The 20,310-nt window shown below is 44.1% G+C and overlaps 2 protein-coding genes across 4 annotated transcripts in view; one reads left to right on the top strand and one right to left on the bottom strand.

The window, feature by feature from the left end:
* The window catches only part of LOC138971258 (endoplasmic reticulum-Golgi intermediate compartment protein 2-like), a 31,546-nt gene extending 18,571 nt beyond the window's left edge, over positions 1-12,975 (top strand). For all 3 annotated transcript variants that reach the window (XM_070343961.1, XM_070343960.1, XM_070343962.1), the window contains exons 8-11: positions 1,550-1,648; positions 2,545-2,642; positions 3,443-3,605; positions 8,013-12,975. In XM_070343961.1, coding sequence (XP_070200062.1) covers positions 1,550-1,648; positions 2,545-2,642; positions 3,443-3,605; positions 8,013-8,227 — 575 coding nt within the window. In that variant the 3' untranslated portion in view covers positions 8,228-12,975. The remainder of the gene's footprint in view (positions 1-1,549; positions 1,649-2,544; positions 2,643-3,442; positions 3,606-8,012) is intronic.
* Positions 12,976-14,489: 1,514 nt separating this feature from the next.
* LOC138971259 (probable methyltransferase-like protein 15 homolog) lies at positions 14,490-20,252 on the bottom strand. Its single transcript, XM_070343964.1, has 5 exons — positions 19,731-20,252; positions 18,639-18,778; positions 17,829-18,023; positions 17,486-17,680; positions 14,490-16,948 (listed from the first exon to the last, which is right to left on the bottom strand). The coding sequence occupies exons 1-5, from the start codon at positions 19,944-19,946 to the stop codon at positions 16,537-16,539; spliced, it is 1,158 nt and encodes a 385-aa protein (XP_070200065.1). The 5' UTR covers positions 19,947-20,252; the 3' UTR covers positions 14,490-16,536.
* Positions 20,253-20,310: the final 58 nt, after the last annotated feature.

Genomic DNA, 20,310 nt, shown 5'->3' on the forward strand with positions numbered 1-20,310 from the left:
ATGATTTATCTACCTGTTGACCTGTCAATAAAGTTGAAAAATTACGCTTACTTGTTGCTCCGGTATATCATCCGTTTCGCTGTCACTTGTTGATATTCATTGAACGATCAAAGTAGGTCAGATCAGCAGTGTTCACAGAAATGCTGATGTCGAAGCCAGAATCTTCTAATTGATGTCTATTTTCGTGGAGATAATCCAGCATAGTCATGAAATCAGGATCACTGTCATGTCGGCACCAAGCGCCCAACAAATTTGGTGAAAAAAGATCGATTGTAACTCTCACAGAGATCGAAAGCACATGGGGAAAAAACAAGGCGGAAGTGAGACAATCCCACAATGCATTTGCAACCGTCTTATTACTACTGCTCGCGCACAACAACCGCAAACAACCGAAACAGACGCTACACCGGCGAGGGGCGGTATCGGGCGGTATGGGAATGGCGGCAATGGCGGAAGACGGGCGGTATCGGGCGGTATGGTAGTTAAAAGGTTAATTTGTACACATTAGAAAAAAAAGTTTAAAAAAAAAAAGTGATTGCCTACCTACCTACCCTATTTTTTTGGGCTATGTTACCGTAACCACACCTATTTTTTTTTTTGGCCTGATATAAAATGGGAAGTCATGCATGTGCACTGCTAACCTGCCTCTTTTTGCAGTTGTTTTCTGTTTGGTGTGCATCAATCTTTTCCTTATATATTGTATTCTCCTTTTATGTGCTGCATTTCACTTGAGATTTGTCAAAGTTTAAAACTTAATACCTAAATTGTTAGTTTCTTGCTAAATAGTTGTATTAACCGAGGTACCTAAATGCAACGCATCTTCCCAGTGAGACTTTATATTATTGCATTAGCTTAACTATACTATGGCACTTTCTGCACTTTGCACGAGTACTTGTATCACTTGTATTTAATTATGTGTTTGTGTGTTGTTTGTATACACGTGTGTGTTGTATGAAGAATATGTCCTTGCATTAGCCAAAATTAATGTAATAAATGTAACTTTTGTAATGTGATTAGCATATGTTTACAATGTTCCTTTGCTTAGTTGCTATAATATTGTTAGTGTGAGGTAAGTTGTTGTAGGTATGTAAAACTTCAGTGCAGTGTATAGGTTTAAACACCAGCACAATTTTTTGTAAATAACTTTTGCTGCGCATGATTTGATAATGATGAATTTGTATAATACTTGTACTTACTTTATTTGCATCGGATTAAGTGAAGGCATTGATTAAACTGGTGTTGAAATATGATAGTTCATGCTGACTGAAAGACTGAAATACCTACAGTATTCAAGTGCATAAACTATATAAGTATGCATAGAATAATGAGACAGAGTCAAGTACATTGTATTGATCTCCACTTGTGGCTGGTGGAGAAAGCAACCTGAACAGAGATATCAATGTCAAGGTCCAACAATATTGTGAAGTGATTGTGAATGCACCTGTTGCGTCGTTTAATTTGCTAAGCATAATAATTGTGCATCTGTGTTGGGCATGTGTCCACGCAGAACATAGCTGTGCATAATGAAGACCTAAGTGCTGTGTTTCAGACTACAACTTTACACACAGGATCGACCATTTCTCCTTTGGGGATCCTGTCACAGGAGTTGTCTACCCGTTGGATGGAACGCTTTATGTCACAGACAACAGTAAGCAAGACCAGAACAAGTTAGGGCTTGTGATCCTACAAATTTGATATCTGTATGTTCCAAATTAAGTGGTGGGGTGGGGGTTAGATGTGGCTCTTCTTCTTGTCGTTCGCTGTTAGATCGTCAGTCCGGTGCTGCACCTGCCTGGCGGGACTTCACAGGGCGAGCACCATCACGTGCATTTTGGACTGTCGACATTTCATTTTGCGATTTGCGTGGATCTGTGGTTGGTTAAGGTGCGCCTGTTGGCCCAGATCCTCCGACTTCAGCCCTTAGGTTTCTTTTAGGGTTACCCCGCCCTTAGTTCCTGGGTCAAAAACCTAACCTTGGGAACACATGGGGGATTTCTTACTGGGGGTCCCACCCCGGGGCAAGAGCTTTTAATGCGGCTCTTACTCGCATGGTGTAATCGTCATCGGACACGTAGGGCATTTATAGGGTAGTCAGTGCCATCTGCCAACCCACCCTGTCCTGGTAGAGACACCGCTAGTTGGTCCGGGAATGCTTATTCTATATTCGCAGCTGGCCCCCATATCTGGGGGCCGTTCCGCTATCCGCCACCTGGGGACCCGCCGGGTTGAGGATAGTCGCCCCCCTACTGAATTGGAAGTAGTCTGTTCCCGGAACAGATGTGGCTGTTAATTGCTGTTTGTACAGTGTACATAATTATGACCATTTAGATTTATTTTTTATACTTCAATCACATCATTGTCTTAAAAGAAGAAATATGAAGTATTGTAGGAAAGATGTTCATTCATATGCTCTGTTTATTTTTCAAGTTCACGTAGACAACACACATGGGTTTCGGGGAGGGGCCAAGTGATTTTAGCTTACAAATCATTAATTTACACAGTTGAAGTGTTGTTCTTTAATGTTTTGTTTGTTTTGTGGAACAGACTATCACATCTTCCAGTACTTCATCAAGGTGGTTCCGACTGAAGTGCGCACCTACACCAACAATGTGGATACCTATCAGTTTGCTGTCACAGAGAGGGTAAATGTCAACATCCTTAAAGGGCAAATTATACCTGCGCAGAGTCAGCTGCGCGGCATGCTGCGATAGGGATTATGATGAGTACTTGGCCTGTTTTCTTTTCACGCAACGTGTAGCGGGCTGGGGAAAAAAAATGACCTCAATAATCTGCAGTGCGTTGTCTGTGCCGCTGTCTCTGCACAGGTGTAATTTGTCCCTAAAGGGTACATGTTGCAGTGGTACCTGCCATGTAAGGCCACCTCCCAAAAAAGGAAACCTGTTGTCCCTTTATCTGTATATTGTTGTCTCTACCAAAACATACCTGGTATGACAGGCCACCTGCAATGTGGGGACGTTTTTTGCTTATCCCAAAGGTGTCCTTCCGTCAAAGGTACCAGTGTAATTGCATGAAAAACTGTGGTGGCATATGTACAATACATTACCTATGAGATCCAGGGATGATGAGGCTATTTTTGTATTTTAATGATCAAAATCTCAGTGTGTCTTCAACAAACTTGGGAACGGGTTAGACCTACTGGGCACCTTTTTTGCTTAACAGTGTGGGCCTGCAAAATGTTTTTGAATATGATTTGACTTGTTTTGACTGCTTCACAAGAAAAAGAGACGGTTTTTTTTGGTGATAAGCGAGATTTGAACGTGCACAAGAAATAACGGGGTAGTCTGGTCACTTCCTTTTAACCATATCCCCTCAGATGTGTGAAAAGGCGTGGAAACTGTTATTTTACTATTTTGTGTGTTCTGACTTTCATCAACTATAACTGAAAAATAAAGTTTAAACAACAGAAATATCTTGCTTCCAGAATCGCTCCATCAACCACAAAGAAGGCAGCCATGGGGTTCCTGGAATCTTTGTCAAGTACGATCTGTCGGCGTTGCTGATAAGGGTCAGGGAGGAGCACAAACCCTACTGGCAGTTCCTCGTGCGCATGTGCGGCATTATAGGAGGAGTTTTCTGCGTCTCAGGTTTGTTGGTGTGACCTGGGACAGGCTGATCTTTCTTAACCCAGTGTGGGATTTTCAGTGGGGCGACCACCCCCAACCCAGCGCGTCCCCGGGTGGCGGATAGGGGAACGGTCTTCAGATATGGAGATCAGCCGCTTGCGGCCGCGGACCAAACTGGCTCCGGGTGGGATCCCGGAAAATCCTCCCCCCTGTGCTCTCAGGGTAGGACGTACGGGCCATGAGCTAAGGGTGAGGTAACCCCGACAGAAAACCCCGAATGCTGAAGACGGAGGACCCGGGCCGCACGGCGCATTCTAACAAACCACGGGTACACGCACTTACGCAAATGATGACACAATCAACCAGCACAGATGGAAATGGCGCTCGCCCATTGAGGACCCCCCAGGGTGGAGCAGCGTCGGGTCCCATGCCTCAAAGGGACCCAGCCCCAACTACTGGAGGTCCCTCCCGTCCGTCTTGTCACGCCAGGGGACGCGGGAGGAAAGTGACTGGCACCACCACAACCAGGAAGAAACCCAGTCAGCAGCGACCTTTCCAGGTCATGCACTGGAACGCAGAAAGTATCCTGAACAAGAAGACAGAGTTGGAGCATATCCTGCATGAGAAGAACATCAACATCTGCTGTATTCAGGAGACGCACCTGACACCCCAAAAGTCCTTCAAAGTGAGAGGCTACCAATGCCTTAGGTCCGACAGAACAGACCGAAGCAAAGGAGGAATCCTGACCCTCATCAGGAACAACATCAATGCCTGTTTGATAGAAACGCACATGGAGGACTCCGAATATCAGGTGATTCGAATCCAGACGAAGACATCAGAATTCCATCTTGTCAACTTCTACTGCCCCAATGATAGACACCTCGCCCTTGACACGATCCCCGCAAAGGCCTCCAACTTCATCGTGGTGGGTGACTTCAACAGTCATTCACAGAGTTGGGGATATGACCACCTGGATCGGAGAGGAGAAGAGGTGGAGAACTGGCAGGACGACAAAGGTCTCATCCTTTTGAACAGCCCCTTTGACTGCCCTACATTCTACTCCAGAAGATGGCACACTACATCAACTCCTGACCTAGCCTTCTGCACGGAAGACATGCACCAGCTAACCAGCAGAGAGGTCGGAGAACAGCTAGGTGGAAGTGACCATCGGCCAGTCTTTTTGACCCTGGGCATGGAGTCCTGCACTGAAGCTTCCTTCCCTCGGTGGAACTACAAAAGAGCGAACTGGTTCCTCTTTAGACACCGCACCAGCGAACTCACCAAAGACATCAGAGTCGAGGGTCGAGACATCAACATGGTGGCGAAGGACTTCAACATGAGCATCCTCAGAGCAGCGCGTGAGTCCATTCCCAGGGGTGCCAGGAGAGACTATAAGCCCTACTGGAGCAATGAATTGCAGGAACTGGATGATGATCTGGCAGACGCCAGAAGGGAAGCAGAAGTCAACCCGTCACAAAACAACAACATCCGCCTCCAGGAAGCCAAAGCCAAATTTCTCAAGAAGAAGCTACAGGCAAGACGGAGAAACTGGCAAGAGAAAACAAGCACTCTGAACCTTGAGAAGGATGGCAGAAAGCTCTGGAGGCTCACCAAGCAGTTGAATGATGAGAACACCAGCAGAGGAAAGATCACATTAGAAGAGAACGGGAAGGTGCTAACTGGAAAGCATGCTGCCAACCAATTTGCTGAAAGCTATGCAGCTGAGAGCAACCTCCATGTTAGCCCCGAGAAACAGAGAGAAGCAAGAAGAGAGAAAAGAGAGAGACCTGCCAGACAGTTGACAGTGGACGCCATGAGTCAACCACTCACACTCCACGAGCTGCACTCAGCTCTGAAAAAGTCAAAGGCGAAGAAGTCCCCTGGCCCAGACGGCATCACCAACGAGATGCTAACCCACCTTGGTAGTGCAGCAGAGAACAAGCTACTCGAGGTCTTCAACAGCAGCTGGCAAGAAGGATCGCTACCACAACTCTGGCGAGAAGCGATCATGATCCCCATCTTAAAAAAAGGGAAGGATCCAAAGAAGGCCACCAGCTATCGCCCAATCAGCCTCACCAGCTGTGTTGTGAAGACCCTGGAGAGAATTGTGAACGAGCGTGGTGGTACCTGGAATCCAGGAACCTCCTCGCCCCTGAACAAGCTGGATTCCGACAGTTCCGCAGCACTGAAGATCAGGTCACTTACCTGGCGCAAGAAGTTGAAGATGCCTTTCAGGAACAGAAGCTGGTCTTCGTCACCTGGATAGATCTTCAGAAGGCCTTTGACAAGGTCTGGAAAGATGGACTCCTTGTAAAACTGCTGAGGAAAGGCGTGTCCAGCAACATGTACCAGTGGATTCGCTCTTACCTCTATAACCGCAGGGCAAGAGTTAACGTCGACCAGACCAAAAGCAAGAAGTTCCTCCTTCGTCATGGCGTCCCTCAGGGCGGAGTCCTCTCCCCCACACTCTTCCTTCTCTTCATCGACGATCTGGTGTCTGAGATGCCCAAGGGGATCAAAGCTGCTCTCTACGCAGACGACCTTGTGATCTGGTGCAAGGAGGAGCACGCAAGTACTGCCACCTACAGAATGCAGCAAGCGGCAGATAGGCTGAACGCATGGGCAGAAGATTGGTGCGTCTCCATCAACAAGGAGAAATCCTCCACCACCCTATTCACACTGTCGCCAAAGCAGAAAGCCGGAACCATTAGGCTTGGTGGAACTCCTCTGAGAGAGGATGAAGAAGCAACGTACCTTGGTGTCACCTTTGATAGACGGCAGACCTGGAAACCACACATTGCACAGGCAGAGACAAAGGCCCGGCGCAAGCTAGCCATACTCAGGAAGCTGGCAGGTACCACCTGGGGAGCGAACGAGAAGATACTGAAGACAGTATACCAGGGAACAATCAGACCCCACCTCGAGTACGGCTCCACAGCGTGGTCAACCTCAGCCAAGACAAACCTGCAGACCCTTGACCGTGTGCAAAACCAGGCCCTCCGACTCATCACCGGTGCAATGAAATCCACGCCCATCAAGGAAATGGAGAAGCTTACCACCATCCAACCCCTCTGTCAGAGAAGAGAAGCCAAGACTATGGTACAGGCCGAGAAGCTCAAGTGCCTACCCGACCACCCCATGAAGCACAGACTGAACAACCTCACCAAGAACCGGCTTAAACGGAGCAGTTTTGTACACGAGAGCAAGAGACTTTCTCGACAGTACAGGGAAGTCCTTCCACAGAACACTCTACCTCTGACTCAAGAAGAAGAGGAAACCCCCAAGGCAACAGAGAAACCAGGCATCCAGATCTGCACCAGTGTTCCACATGTTACCTCAGGAGAAGATCAGAATGACACAGCTCGACAGGCACTCACCTTAGCCCTGATCGACGAACAGTACCCAAAAGAGGCGTGGATCCATGTATACACCGATGGATCAGCAACTAACGCCGTGCTCAATGGAGGTGCAGGCATTCTCATCCAGTTCCCTGGGGGACATACAGCTACATCCAGCGTTGCCACTGGCAAACACTGCACAAACTATAAAGCAGAAGCAGAAGCTCTCATGCAGGCCGCCTCCTTCGTTCAGGACTCCGCAGACCCTTGCTACCAAGTTGTCTTCCTCTCGGACGCCCTTTCAGTCCTTCAGGCCCTAGAGAACGACAAACTCCCACAGCTGGCCAAAGCATTACAGATGGTCAGACAAACCAGAAGAGTTGTCCTCCAGTGGATACCAGCACACTGTGGGATACCAGGAAATGAAAGGGCAGATGAGCTGGCAAAAGAAGGAGCCGTGGAAGACCAACCTGAAAACAGTGTCAGCTTTAGTGAGCAGAAGACAATCATCAAGGCATTGATGAGGCCAAGGACAAACAGAGATGACTACCACACAATGTCCAGAGAGCAGCAAGTCAACCTCATCAGGCTGCGTACTGGCCACAACAGGCTCAATGCACACATGAACCGAAAGTTCAAGCTGGCGCCATCACCAACCTGTGCCTGCGGTCAAGAGGACCAAACAGCGGAACACATCTTACAGCGATGTCCCTTACTAGATGAGGAACGAAAAGAAGTGTGGCCGTCACCAACTCCCTTGCAGACCAAACTATACGGCAGTCGACAGGAGTTGGAGAAAACGACAACATTTATCACCAGTGCTGGACTGATTGTGTAACCTCTGCGAACGCCAAGAAGAAGAAGAAGAAGAGTTGGTGTGACATTGTTTTTCAGCTCCATTCCCTATTGTACGAAGGGAATTAAGTTAGAAGTTTTCTCTGTCCCGGATTCGTTCATTAGGTTACTTCTCTCAACCCCATCCCTCACTTCTTGCATCAGGAAAAAATGTGTGTGGTTGTGAAAAGAAGATAGGCAGGGGAGGGGGTATAAAGAGGAGACTGGCCAAAAAAAACCTCTTCTTTTTTTACAGGAATGCTACAGTCTTTGGCCAACTTCATGTATGACGCGCTGTGCTGTCGCCTGAAGGTGGGGAAATATGGCCGACAGGGAAGTTACGACGAGGCAGTGAAAGGTCTGCCTCCTATGTCGTTACCTAATGAGGTTGCTGCCGCTCCTCTACTGAATTCTGCTGAAGAACGAGACGCGCAAGATGGGTTTCCTCTTCAAAACTCAGGGTTTCGATAGCATTTGGCTTGATACTGTGATAAGAGTATGACTGTAACTGTCGCTTGTTTGAACCATGGAAAAAAATGTAATGTTTGTAGAATGTTTTTGAATGAAAATGAGACAGAGATGTACATATATTTTTGATATGCTTCAGTCAACTCCTGTGCATTGAACATCAAAAAGGCAATAGATTAATGTCACACGCATTCCTTCTTTGCCACTACTAAAGCAAACGTGTGCAATATTGTATGTTACACGCTTTGATGCCGAAATCAATTATTTTGATCATTCATTTATTTCTGAAAATGTTTACCTTCACATACATTCAGTCACTACCTTAAACACTTATGTTTTCAGTATTCATTTCAAGTGATCACGAACGTAGAAAAATGGGTATCAAAGTGTTGTTGCATTTTGTTGTGCATTCTGAATAGTGTGCCAACAGGCCTTGGTCAGTCAACCACGTTTTATCTGTGTACTTCGTGTTTGACGGAAAAAGAATAACACCAACCCTGTTCTCCTGTATATAACTGAAAGCCACATCTTCTTCTTCATTCAATTTCTGTTTTCAAAAGCTTCGTCAACTTTCCACTTACACGACAAGCTCCCTTTATCAAGCTTCAATTAAGAACCCTGAATACGAAAGGTCAAAACAAAACCATAGGTACTACTTTCACTATCGTCGTCTGCAACGAAAACCGAAAATGGCTAAACGCTTTGCTACGTACACAGAGGACAAAATTTCAAAGAAAAGATCGAACCTTACACCTGTGACTAGGAAAAGTTGCATAGACAGTTCCGTGCGGATCTCACCACGTATCAACGTAAGGACCCACAGATAGGTGACGCTTTGGCGATTGAGGCTTCGTCTTCAGCTCTAACACGCACGCAGACAGTCAGGCAGGTCTAATCTGCACCAGCGGTGTTGGAAGGTTTTGATTTAGAAACACTCGAATATTACTTCGACGAGATAAACGAACCAAAAGTCAAAAGTGTGCCCCAAATTCGGAAAATATTCTTTCAAAACGGTACTGTAAAAACCATCAACATCACTGTGAGAAAATAAACACAAAATACAAACACAACCAGTTCCCCTGTGGAACATTTCGGGTGGACTTTCCCACGACCTGACCTACAAAATTCCTCCGTGTTCGTTCGCGCTTTGCATTCAATCTGTGTAAGTGCGCGTGTGTGTGTTTGTGTGTTTAGCTTTTGTTGGTATGTGCTGTTTGGTTCAAAATAAGTTTATCTTTTTTCATTGAAAGATTCAGAAACGTTGGTTGATACTTTGTTGAATGCATTCAACCAGAAAAGACACGAAACGCATTGAATCTATTTTCTGCGCGCATGCGTGTGTAGGGTATGTGTAAAAGGGCAATTGTGTTTTTCAGTCTTGTTTTGTGCTTGTTATTTCGTCCCCCAAAACTCATTTCTGTCTTTCTATGCCTATGCTGTGAGACATAATCGATATTACGAGTTAGTCATGTGACAGTACCTGCTATTCCGACTTGGTCGTGTGACAGACGTTTTCTTCCACACGAGATTACGTTGATTGTCTAACGAAGCCGTCAGGCTGAGTTAGACATCAGCTAATCGAGTGTGGAAGAAAACTCTGTCACACGACCAAGTCGGAATAGCATTTATGTCTCACAGCTTCAACAGAGGAGAGAACAAACACGTTTTGTGTACTCAAGCTTGACAAACCTGAACACAAGAGCAGCCATTGTGGAGAGATCTACTTTTTGACGGAAGTGACCGAACAGCTGTGAATGACGTCTCGGTATATGTGAATGACGTCACAGTCATCGTCACAGTCTGTATCTTTTGAAGCATTGCATTCTTCATGACGTCTTTCTGTGTCTGCATCCGCGAAATGTTTGTTCATTCCGGAATCTTTGTCATCTATGTTCAGAACTCTGTCCTTATAGTTTCAGACTAACAGGCCTTCTGAGCGAGCCACTTTCCAAGGGCAGCTAAATTCGCCTATGGAAACAGTACTGTCGTCTGGGATGCCGTTTTCAGTATTTTGAGCGTTGAAGAATTTGTAAAGAGAAGAAACGATAACAGCAGGAGAAATAAAAGTCGTGTGTGCATTTTTTGGCTTTTGGAGGGACGATTTTGAGTTTGAATCCGTGCTTGCCATGCTCCTAAAGCGTGTAACATACAATCTTGCACACGTTTGCTTTAGTAGTGGCAAAGAAGGAAAGCGTGTGACATAGAGTTTTCTTGCACACTCGACTGCTGCTGTCTCACTTCGGCTACGCCGTCGTGAGACATCTACAGTCTCGTGTGCAAGAAAACTCTCTGTCACACGACTAACTCGTAATAGCGGGTATTGTTACTATACTGTAAGGTCCAGTATGTGGATGTCTTATTTGCTCAACACCAAGTATTTTTGACCCTTTATTGCAGACATATTCTTAGTCACAGTGCTGATATGTGAATTGAATTTTTTTTCTTTTTTGTACAATGCAGGTAAAAATTTCTGGTTCTATACTTGTTCTCCATGAGATTAGTGGAAATTGTCTCACACCGTTTTGTGTACTTTTTGGTGTTTTATTATGATTTTGCACATGGAATGGGCCAATACACATTTTCTTTATTTTTGGTTGTACATGTATTCCCATGCACACAAATCCTGATGATTAAAATGCACTTACATACATGCTCCAATTAGATCTCTTTCAGTTAAGGTCCAACAATGTCCATGGCAGTTATTGTCAACTTATTTGTTTGCATGAGACATTTGCAGTCTCTTTTCTTGTTTAGAAAAGTCTCTTTCAGCTACTTGCCTTCGCCTTGATACATACAGTGATACATGTAGTTCTGTGTAAGCGATCTACATGTATCCTTAAGCATTGTGTTAACATATTGTTTACTTTATCTAAATTCTTGTAGTAGTAGAGAAATATGGCACAGACTGTGTCGTCAGGATTTTCTTGCGAATATAATTAATACTGCTGAATGCGCGTGTGCTTTGGCACACCCGAAGGTCGGTCGGCGGCTGATTGTAAAGTTTGTTGTCAAAAATTCTTTTAGAAGTCATCTTCAGCCTCACTTCGGTGGTCTGGTCGAAGAGCTATGTAAAGTTTAACTAACATGAATTTCATTTTGCTTGTATTCTTGGGCGGGGATGTAGCTCAGTCGGTAGGCGCTGGATTTGTATCCAGTTGGCCGCTGTCAGCGTGAGTTCGTCTCCACGTTCGGCGAGAGATTTATTTCTCAGAGTCAACTTTGTGTGCAAACTCTCATCGGTGTCCGAACACCCCCGTGTCTACACGCAAACACAAGAGCAAGTGCGCACGAAAAAGATGCTGTAATCCATGTCAGAGTTCGGTGGGTTATAGAAACACGAAAATACCCAGCATGCTTTCCCCGAAAGCGGCGTATGGCTGCCTAAATGGCGGGGTAAAAACGGTCATACACGTAAAATTCCACTTGTGCAAAAAAACCACGTAGTGTACATGGGAGTTTCAGCCCACGAACGCAGAAGAAGAAGAAGACGACTAACGGATTCTGTTTCTCCTTTTACCCTTGTTAAGTGTTTCTTGTATAGAATATAGTCAATGTTTGTAAAGATTTTAGTCAAGCAGTATGTAAGAAATGTTAAGTCCTTTGTACTGGAAACTTGCATTCTCCCAGTAAGGTAATATATTGTACCACGTTGCAAGCCCCTGGAGCAATTTTTTGATTAGTGCTTTTGTGAACAAGAAACAATTAACAAGTGGCTCTATCCCATCTCCCTCCCCCCCCCCCCCCCCCCCCCCCTTTCCCCGTCGCGATATAACCTTCGTGGTTGAAAACGACGTTAAACACCAAATAAAGAAAGCAGGTGTAGGGTATTTAAATCATATTTTTTTGCACTGACATGAGTCACTTTTCGATGCATGTCAGTTGTTATGCAAGGCACATGTGTTAAAGGGCAGCTGTCGGGTTGCCTGGCCTCAAAAATGCGCGGAGTGTGTGCAAACACGCGTTTAAGAGATTTCCGAGTTGATTCAACTGAAGACTGTTGATTTGGTCCAGAAGAAGATACTTTTATCATTAGTTTGAAACCATGAAAATGAGTGAAACTTTCTGCTAGTTCTCACAATCCGCATGAAAACGAAGGAGTTGGCAGGCCGAAACGACTCAAAATCCGCGACCGACAACTCTGTCAGCACAAGAAGAGACGCCGCAGCGTTAGCCTGGCAGTGACGTCATCCGAGGAACCCGATAAGGCCGCTGCGAAGTTTACAGTACAATGCAGAGTACAGCTGGGCATCTCTAATGCTGTACGCGTGATTGATTCTTGCACAAAGTAAAGTATTAGGGTGGTGGTATCTTCTCAGGACCCATGTTCCCATCTTCTCTTCTTTGATCTGACCAACTGCAACCTTCACAAGTTATTTCTAAAGTGGTTCACATGCTGTTGCTACTCCCCCAGTCCACCCGGTTAAACCATAAAGTTGCTCAACCACAGACCCTCGTGTCCCTGGTCAGCAGACACTTTACACTGAAGAAGGTCCGCTTGAGGTGTCACGCCAATTACCGTGTACGTGTGAGGTACTGAATTCAAGACAAAAACCAACTCTGTCGGTGGGAAAATCTAGGAAAGAGATACAATGTAATGACAATACCTCTTCAGTTACTCACTCAAGTAGGTAGACGAGATAAGATAAAGGGAAGAGAGACGAAGACAAAGATGAAACAGTGGATCTAGTGTGGAAAATGGGGGAGGGGGGTTCGGCGGCAAAAAAATCAAAGATGAATTTGTCAAACTGTGATTGTGATGGTTATCGTGTGTGTGTGTGTGTGTGTGTGTGTGTGTGTGTGTGTGTGATAACACGTGTGTGTGTGTGATAACACGTATGTGTGTGTGTGTGTGATAACACGTATGTGTGTGTGTGTTTGTGTATGTGTGTGATTACACACTGTGTGTGTATGGGTGTGTGTGTTAGTGTTTGTGTGCTTGTGTGTGTGTCCCTCGACACGTGACATTACATGCCAATAAGTTGAACAAAAACAGGGTTCAAGTGGGAACACCTGAACAAAAGCAGGAGGGGGACGAAAGACACTTTATAAACTCCGTTTTTTACTGCGAAATTTTGGCCTGGGAGAAGACACCCCATTCTGAGTTTCTCTTCACCTACCCGTGAAGTATGCTTTAGGGCTTGACTAGACAACCCGATTGCGCTCACTACACGGTATAAAGAGAGCGCTGTTCAACCCGGCCGATTCCTCGGCTGACGTCACACGTCCAAGGGAAGTAATTTTCGAGTGGGCTGCATTGACTCAGCCAAGAATGCAAACTTTCTTCGATTAAAGACATTGTAGCATGTCTAAAATCTTCGGACTTGTGTTATCAAGCTGTTAAAATCACCAAGTAACTTTTAAGTATAGTTTCAGTTACATGAGAACTCATTCTGATGAACAGATATTGAGAGCCACAACCCAACAGCTGCCCTTTTAACAGGCAAAGCCGCCAATACTCAGCACGTACGTCAGAGTTCGTAGTGGCACAGTTCTGATGTCACAGACCAATGGCAAACACATGACAGACACATACTGCCGTTTCCCTATTTATTGTGAACGTTTTGTGAGGCTGGCTTTCGCCGATTGAGATAACAGGAGAAATTGTTGTAACAGGGTAGGCTGTATGCTGAATGGATATGTGCATCTGTGGGACCTAGTTTATGCTGGATCTGCAATTCCATTTGACTGTGTACATTTTATTACCCCCCGCGGGTTAGGGGGAAGAATTTACCCGATGCTCCCCAGCATGTTGTAAGAGGCGACTAACGGATTCTGTTTCTCCTTTTACCCTTGTTAAGTGTTTCTTGTATAGAATATAGTCAATGTTTGTAAAGATTTTAGTCAAGCAGTATGTAAGAAATGTTAAGTCCTTTGTACCGGAAACTTGCATTCTCCCAGTAAGGTAATATATTGTACTACGTTGCAAGCTCCTGGAGCAATTTTTTGATTAGTACTTTTGTGAACAAGAAACAATTAACAGGTGGCTCTATCCTATCTCCCCCCCCCCCCCCCCCCCCTTTCCCCGTCGCGATATAACCTTCGTGGTTGAAAACGACGTTAAACACCAAATAAAGAAAAGAAAGTACATTTTATTGTGTTTGAATGATAGCATGTGTGTTTCTGAATGTGTGTGAGGGTGAATGCACAATGTTTTGGTTTGATGCAGCTGAATAAATTGAATAATTTATCCTGTGTTTCAAAGAGCCAAAAGTTTGCTTTGTGTGAGTGTGCGTGTGAAATACAAAGAACACTCTAACAAGTCACAAAGGCAGAAGAGATCATTCTTTACTATACAATAACAAAACATTAAAGAAAACAACCCAAACCATTTTCTCTGACATTTACAGTGCTTTGTTATAAAAACGAGCATACTCTCTGACATTTACAGTGCTTTGTTATAAAAACAAGCATACTCTCTGACATTTACAGTGCTTTGTTATAAAAACAAGCATACTCTGACATTTACAGTGCTTTGTTATAAAAACGAGCATACTCTCTGACATTTACAGTGCTTTGTTATAAAAACGAGCATACTGTCTGACATTTACAGTGCTTTGTTATAAAAACGAGCATACTCTCTGACATTTACAGTGCTTTGTTATAAAAACGAGCATACTCTCTGACATTTACAGTGCTTTGTTATAACAAGAAGAGCAAACGCTCGATCGAGTCACTTTCGCAGTTCTGAATATTATATGAGGCATCAGATGGACAGGAAGAAATTGCTATTCACAACACAATGAGTCATGTTCACATAAAATTTGAGCCCGGTCACTTTTATAGTTTCCGAGAAAAGCCCAACGTTAAGTTGTGTGTTGCCGAACAGAAAAGGCTAGTTATCTCCCTTGTTTTTCTGATAACGTTCGTAAAAGGCTACAGATGTAAATACTTTGATGTAAAGAATAATCCTACAAAGTTTCAATCACATCCGTTGAACTTTGTCAAAGATATAAAATGTCTAATTTTTCCTTTGACGCTGACCTGTGACCTTGAAAAAGGTCAAAGGTCAACGAAACCATCGTTAAAGTGTAGAGGTCATTGGAGGTCACGACTAAACAAAATATGAGCCCGATCGCTTTGATAGTTTCCGAGAAAAGTTTGTCAAAGATATAAAATGTCTAATTTTTCCTTTGACGCTGACCTGTGACCTTGAAAAAGGTCAAAGGTCAACGAAACCATCGTTAAAGTGTAGAGGTCATTGGAGGTCACGACTAAACAAAATATGAGCCCGATCGCTTTGATAGTTTCCGAGAAAAGTCCAACGTTAAGGTGGTGTCTACGGCCGGCCGGCCGGACGGCCGGCCAGACGGCCGGCCGGACAGCCGGCCGGACGGACAGACTAACACTGACCGATTACATAGAGTCACTTTTTCTCAAGTGACTCAAAAACGAGCATACTGTCTGACATTTACAGTGCTTTGTTATAAAAACGAGCATACTCTGACATTTACAGTGCTTTGTTATAAAAACGAGCATACTCTCTGACATTTACAGTGCTTTGTTATAAAAAAACGAGCATACTCTCTGACATTTACAGTGCTTTGTTATAAAAACGAGCATACTCTCCGACATTTACAGTGCTTTGTTATAAAAACGAGCATATTCTCCGACATTTACAGTGCTTTGTTATAAAAACGAGCATACTCTCCGACATTTACAGTGCTTTGTTATAAAAACGAGCATACTCTCTGATATTTACAGTACTTTGTTATAAAAACGAGCATACTCTCTGACATTTACAGTGCTTTGTTATAAAAACGAGCATACTCTCTGACATTTACAGTGCTTTGTTATAAAAACGAGCATACTCTCTTGCACCATACTACTAGTTCACTTGCGCTTTAGTTTAGCTTTGAAAACTGCATCACCAGTTTCACCTGACTAAGAGACGGTTGCTGATTTCTCAAGATGACACATTTAAAACGGTTTATTCAGGTTCATTGATCTGGATCGGATCAAGCATTCTGATTATTTAACTCCCTACTAGTTGTCTTGGACAGAACATTTTGTCAAGGTTAAACATGCAGAACCTCAATTTCTATCCCGAGAGACAGAAATTGTCAATCTCTCGCTTTGCATTAATCCTATGATCAGATGCCTGCTGTCTCTCTCTTTGCATTAACCCTTTGCTCAGACGCCTGCTGTCTCTCTCCTTGCATAAATCCTATGCGCAGATGCCTGCTGTCTCTCTCTTTGCATTAATCCAATGATCAGATGTCTGTGGGTGCAACTGACCTGTACTTGATTGTTCCTACACACGCACACATGAATGATGAATCACAACTTGGGGACTAGCTAAAACACGAATCCCATCATGACACCTTGATGGCAGCTCTCAGCTTGGCGGATCTTGCCCTGGGGTTAGTGGCCAGCTCATCAAGCGTGGGCGTCATCACTTTCTTTGACAGCGGCATCCATCTTTTCTCCAGCATCTCCTCTATGATGTGCTTGGGCTGGGTGATGGCGGAGTTGCGATGGTGGTCGCCAACCGTCATGTTGCCCTGCGCGTCCATTTCAATCCCGTGGAAATGACGCTTCACGATGCGATCTTCCAGGGAGTGGAAGGAAATGACAGCACAAATTCCGCCAGGGCGAAGATACTTCCAGGCAAGTTCAAGGCCGTTGTGGAGCTCGTTGAGCTCGTTGTTGACGAAGATTCTGAGAGCCTGGAAAGACTTGGTGGCTGGGTGGGCGTGGCGCTGCAGTTTGTCTTGCTTGTGGCTCCTGTTACAAGAAAAACGGGAAAGTGTATAAATTATGCTATAATGTTTGTTCAATAAAGTTATTGCAAATTTCTACTGCAAGTTCTGCACTGTTGAGTGTGACTGAAATCATGAGCATGTGTACAACTATCGATCGTCCAGCAGATTTGTTGAACTGTACAATGTCAAGTATGACTTGGAAGTAAAGGTGAGATAGGATAAACAAAAATCTCAAGCAAGGAAAAGAAAGCTTGCACATGGGTTCCCTTTTTATTTATTTTCCTTTAAAATAAAATTAAAAAAACGGTGAAACAAAACAAACCAAAAACAAAGAAACTTCAAGCAGATTGCCAAAATACGAAGATGAAGCATGTGAGAATTGACTATCTCTTGACACACACACACCAAATAACATGAAGAAAAAAATGTACTCTAACCAAAAAAAGGTAAAGTTATGTATCAACACATTTCTCTATCTTTTGTTTTCACCATCAACACCAACAGCAATGTGGAGCAACTCAGAAACCAAAACCTACAGAAGAAAGAACAAGAGACGCACCCCTCAAAGACGGTGTCAATAACCTGGGCCAGCTGTGCGGTGCTGGTGATGTTGCCAAAAGCGTAACGCGCCTCCACAATGGCCTGGGCGATGGACCTGGCGTGTCTCTCCTCTCCGTAGTTCTTCAAGATGATGCTCAGATCCTTTGCTTTCAGGTGGTTGATGATTTCCGCTGCCGTGGGCTGGTCAGGACATCTGGGAACAGAGTCAGATCGTTTCAACTTCCAGCCATCGAAAGGAACTTTCACATAAAAGGATGAACATGTAGCTGCTTGGAACATACACACAAAACAAGAATCATCCCCCCCCCACACACACACATAAACGCACACTGTATGCAAACCTGCTCTCATCCATGCGCATATCGAGTGGACCATCCCTGCTGAGGGAAAAGCCGCGCCCTGCTGTGTCAAACTGCATGGATGAAGCCCCAAGGTCAAACAAAAAGCTGTCCACTGTCCCTTCTTCTATTTCATGGGCTGACATGTGATGGTGTAACTCCGAGAATTTTCCCAGCAGAGGGAGGATTGTTGATTTTCTGAAACCAAAGCATTCATCTGAATAACCAGTGCGGGATTTTTAAGTGCCTCATGTGACAAGTCCTTGATAAAATAGAAAGAGTACAAAAGTAGAAGAAGAAGAAAAGAAAAAATACAAACAAACAAATCCTCACTATGAAAGAAAGGCATGCTTCTACACCAAACTGAAATTACCCATGTCTATAGCCATTAGCTGTTTTGGGCTAAATTAAGTGAGAAAGAACATACTAGACCTGCAACCATTACCACAGTAACAATTTAACATGACCATGCAGCTCTTTGCTCAAGCCCATAAACTGGAAATTGGGCTAAAGTTGTCAATAAGAAATTCGAGCAATCTTCCAATATCATGTTGAGAATATATGTACACATTGAAAGAAAAAAAGCTGCAGGCAATGACTCTTCTAAGTACTGTATAAAGAGGTCTACCATATTGTTTAATTCATTTTCAACACAGATCACAATGGCTATAACACTAACAGTGAGGTACAGAACACAACCTTAAACTCCTAACCTCGGAATGCCAGTACAACTGTATAATTTATCCCAAGTTAAAAAGACATTAATCTAGGCGAGAACAAGAAAGTGATAATTAATTGTGAGAGCAGTCATACCCCAACATTTCCCATTCCAGTTGCTTGGCCAGTTCAAATGCCACGGGGTCACGGTCAGCTGCCACCAATGTTATTCCCTGCGCTCTTTGCAGAATGGACTTCGAGTGCCCACCCCCTCCAAAGGTCATGTCAACTATGGTCTGCCACAAAAAAACAATTTCATATAATTATTTGAATAAATTATAAAAATGCTGAGTACAAAAGAGTAGAACTGCATGCCCTTTGAGTTTGAGGATCTCCACAAACCTGAGAAAATCAAAGGGAGGGAGTCTGTTAAGTAAGGAAAATTCAGACAATATGTGACCCTCCACCACAGGTTGAGTCGCATGTCACCTTTTCATGATTTTCATATTTTTACATTTTCTTAAAGAGTTGTTTATTCTCTATCCAGTGGTGAAAACCGTTTTTAGAAAAGAGTGAACACTTTTCGAGTTATAAGCCTGTGACTATGGTGACCCTCACACTGTTAGCATAGAGACCAACCGGACTTATATTATGCCTAGCGCAGAACCGCGTGAGGTGACATGCGACTCATTCCGTGGTGGAGGGTCACATATTAACAAAACATCTAAAAAAAATAGGGTCTGAAAAAAAGGGGAGGGTGTGTGTGTGTGTGTGTGTGGTGCGTGTGTGTGTGTTGTGTGTGTGGTGTGTGTGCGTGTGTTATAAGCTGCTCTACTGCATCTGTACAAAGCAATTCTCCTACCACCCCTGCACCAAAATTCCGCCCTTACAGAAAAAGACACTGAACAGACACCCACTCTCCTACATTAGCCCCCCTTGGTGGCTGGGTGCAGGCCCTTAAAATTCTCGCACCCTCTCACTCCATAATTTCTTTTTTCCTGCCACAGAGCACAAAGTTATTAAATGTGTGTGACCTAAAGGCATTTATACCCTCCCACATTGGTCTCCACTCCCCTTCCCATCGTTTCTCCCTCCCTTCTCTCCCCCAACATACTAGGTTGTACATGTATGTATAGATCTGCAAATGTATGTCATTGCAGGAATGAGTGTAAATTAAAAAACAAACAAACAAACAAAAAAAACAGAAAAGATGACAGTAATAATATTTGTTTTTCCTGAGTAACATACTTCTCCATCGACGGGTTCCATGATATCTAACACCTCCTGTGTCATCACTGGAATATGCTCGGGCTCTTGAAGATTCTCTGTGTGGGTGGAGCACATTGAGGTCATTTGGTCCATCTTTGGTATACAGTTCAAACGTGTGTTGACATCTTTCAACTGCTGTGCTGTTTTACCCAGTCTCAGCAGGGTTTTCATGTGTCTTCGGAAACAGTACGACATTCTTAATTATTTTTGATTCACAGTAGTCACTGGAAAGGTTTTTCTTGGCAGTAAACAGACGTTTCTTCAGTTTCACTGAAATTGAAAAACGTCGTCTGCTACAAACGACTGTTCAACTTGACCTTGTCAGAAAAGTAAATAGGCAAAAAGTGAACATTTCAACCAATTATCCATCTGATCACAGACAAAAAGATAGCATGGGAATTTGTTTTGTAAATCCATCAAGCTTTTCGGGACGAAGAAAGCAGGCAATCGATTCAAACACCAAGACAAAAAAAAGTCTCGTTTGCTTGAATCACACGGCCATGCTTTCTCCGCACAGCGGAAATGCAAGCGCGCCCCCTTACGTGATTGGATGAGGTCA

The sequence above is a fragment of the Littorina saxatilis genome, linkage group LG7 (assembly GCF_037325665.1).
Source record: "Littorina saxatilis isolate snail1 linkage group LG7, US_GU_Lsax_2.0, whole genome shotgun sequence".
Lineage (NCBI taxonomy): Eukaryota > Metazoa > Mollusca > Gastropoda > Littorinimorpha > Littorinidae > Littorina > Littorina saxatilis.

Excerpts from the sequence above, each read along its gene's own strand:
- LOC138971259 (XM_070343964.1), bottom strand. The coding sequence starts at position 19,946 with ATGTCGTACTGTTTCCGAAGACACATGAAAACCCTGCTGAGACTGGGT. Across the intron at positions 18,024-18,638 it reads CTGGAATGGGAAATGTTGGG|AAAATCAACAATCCTCCCTC; the intron begins GTATGACTGCTC and ends CTTTGGTTTCAG. Across the intron at positions 17,681-17,828 it reads ATGCGCATGGATGAGAGCAG|ATGTCCTGACCAGCCCACGG; the intron begins GTTTGCATACAG and ends CTCTGTTCCCAG.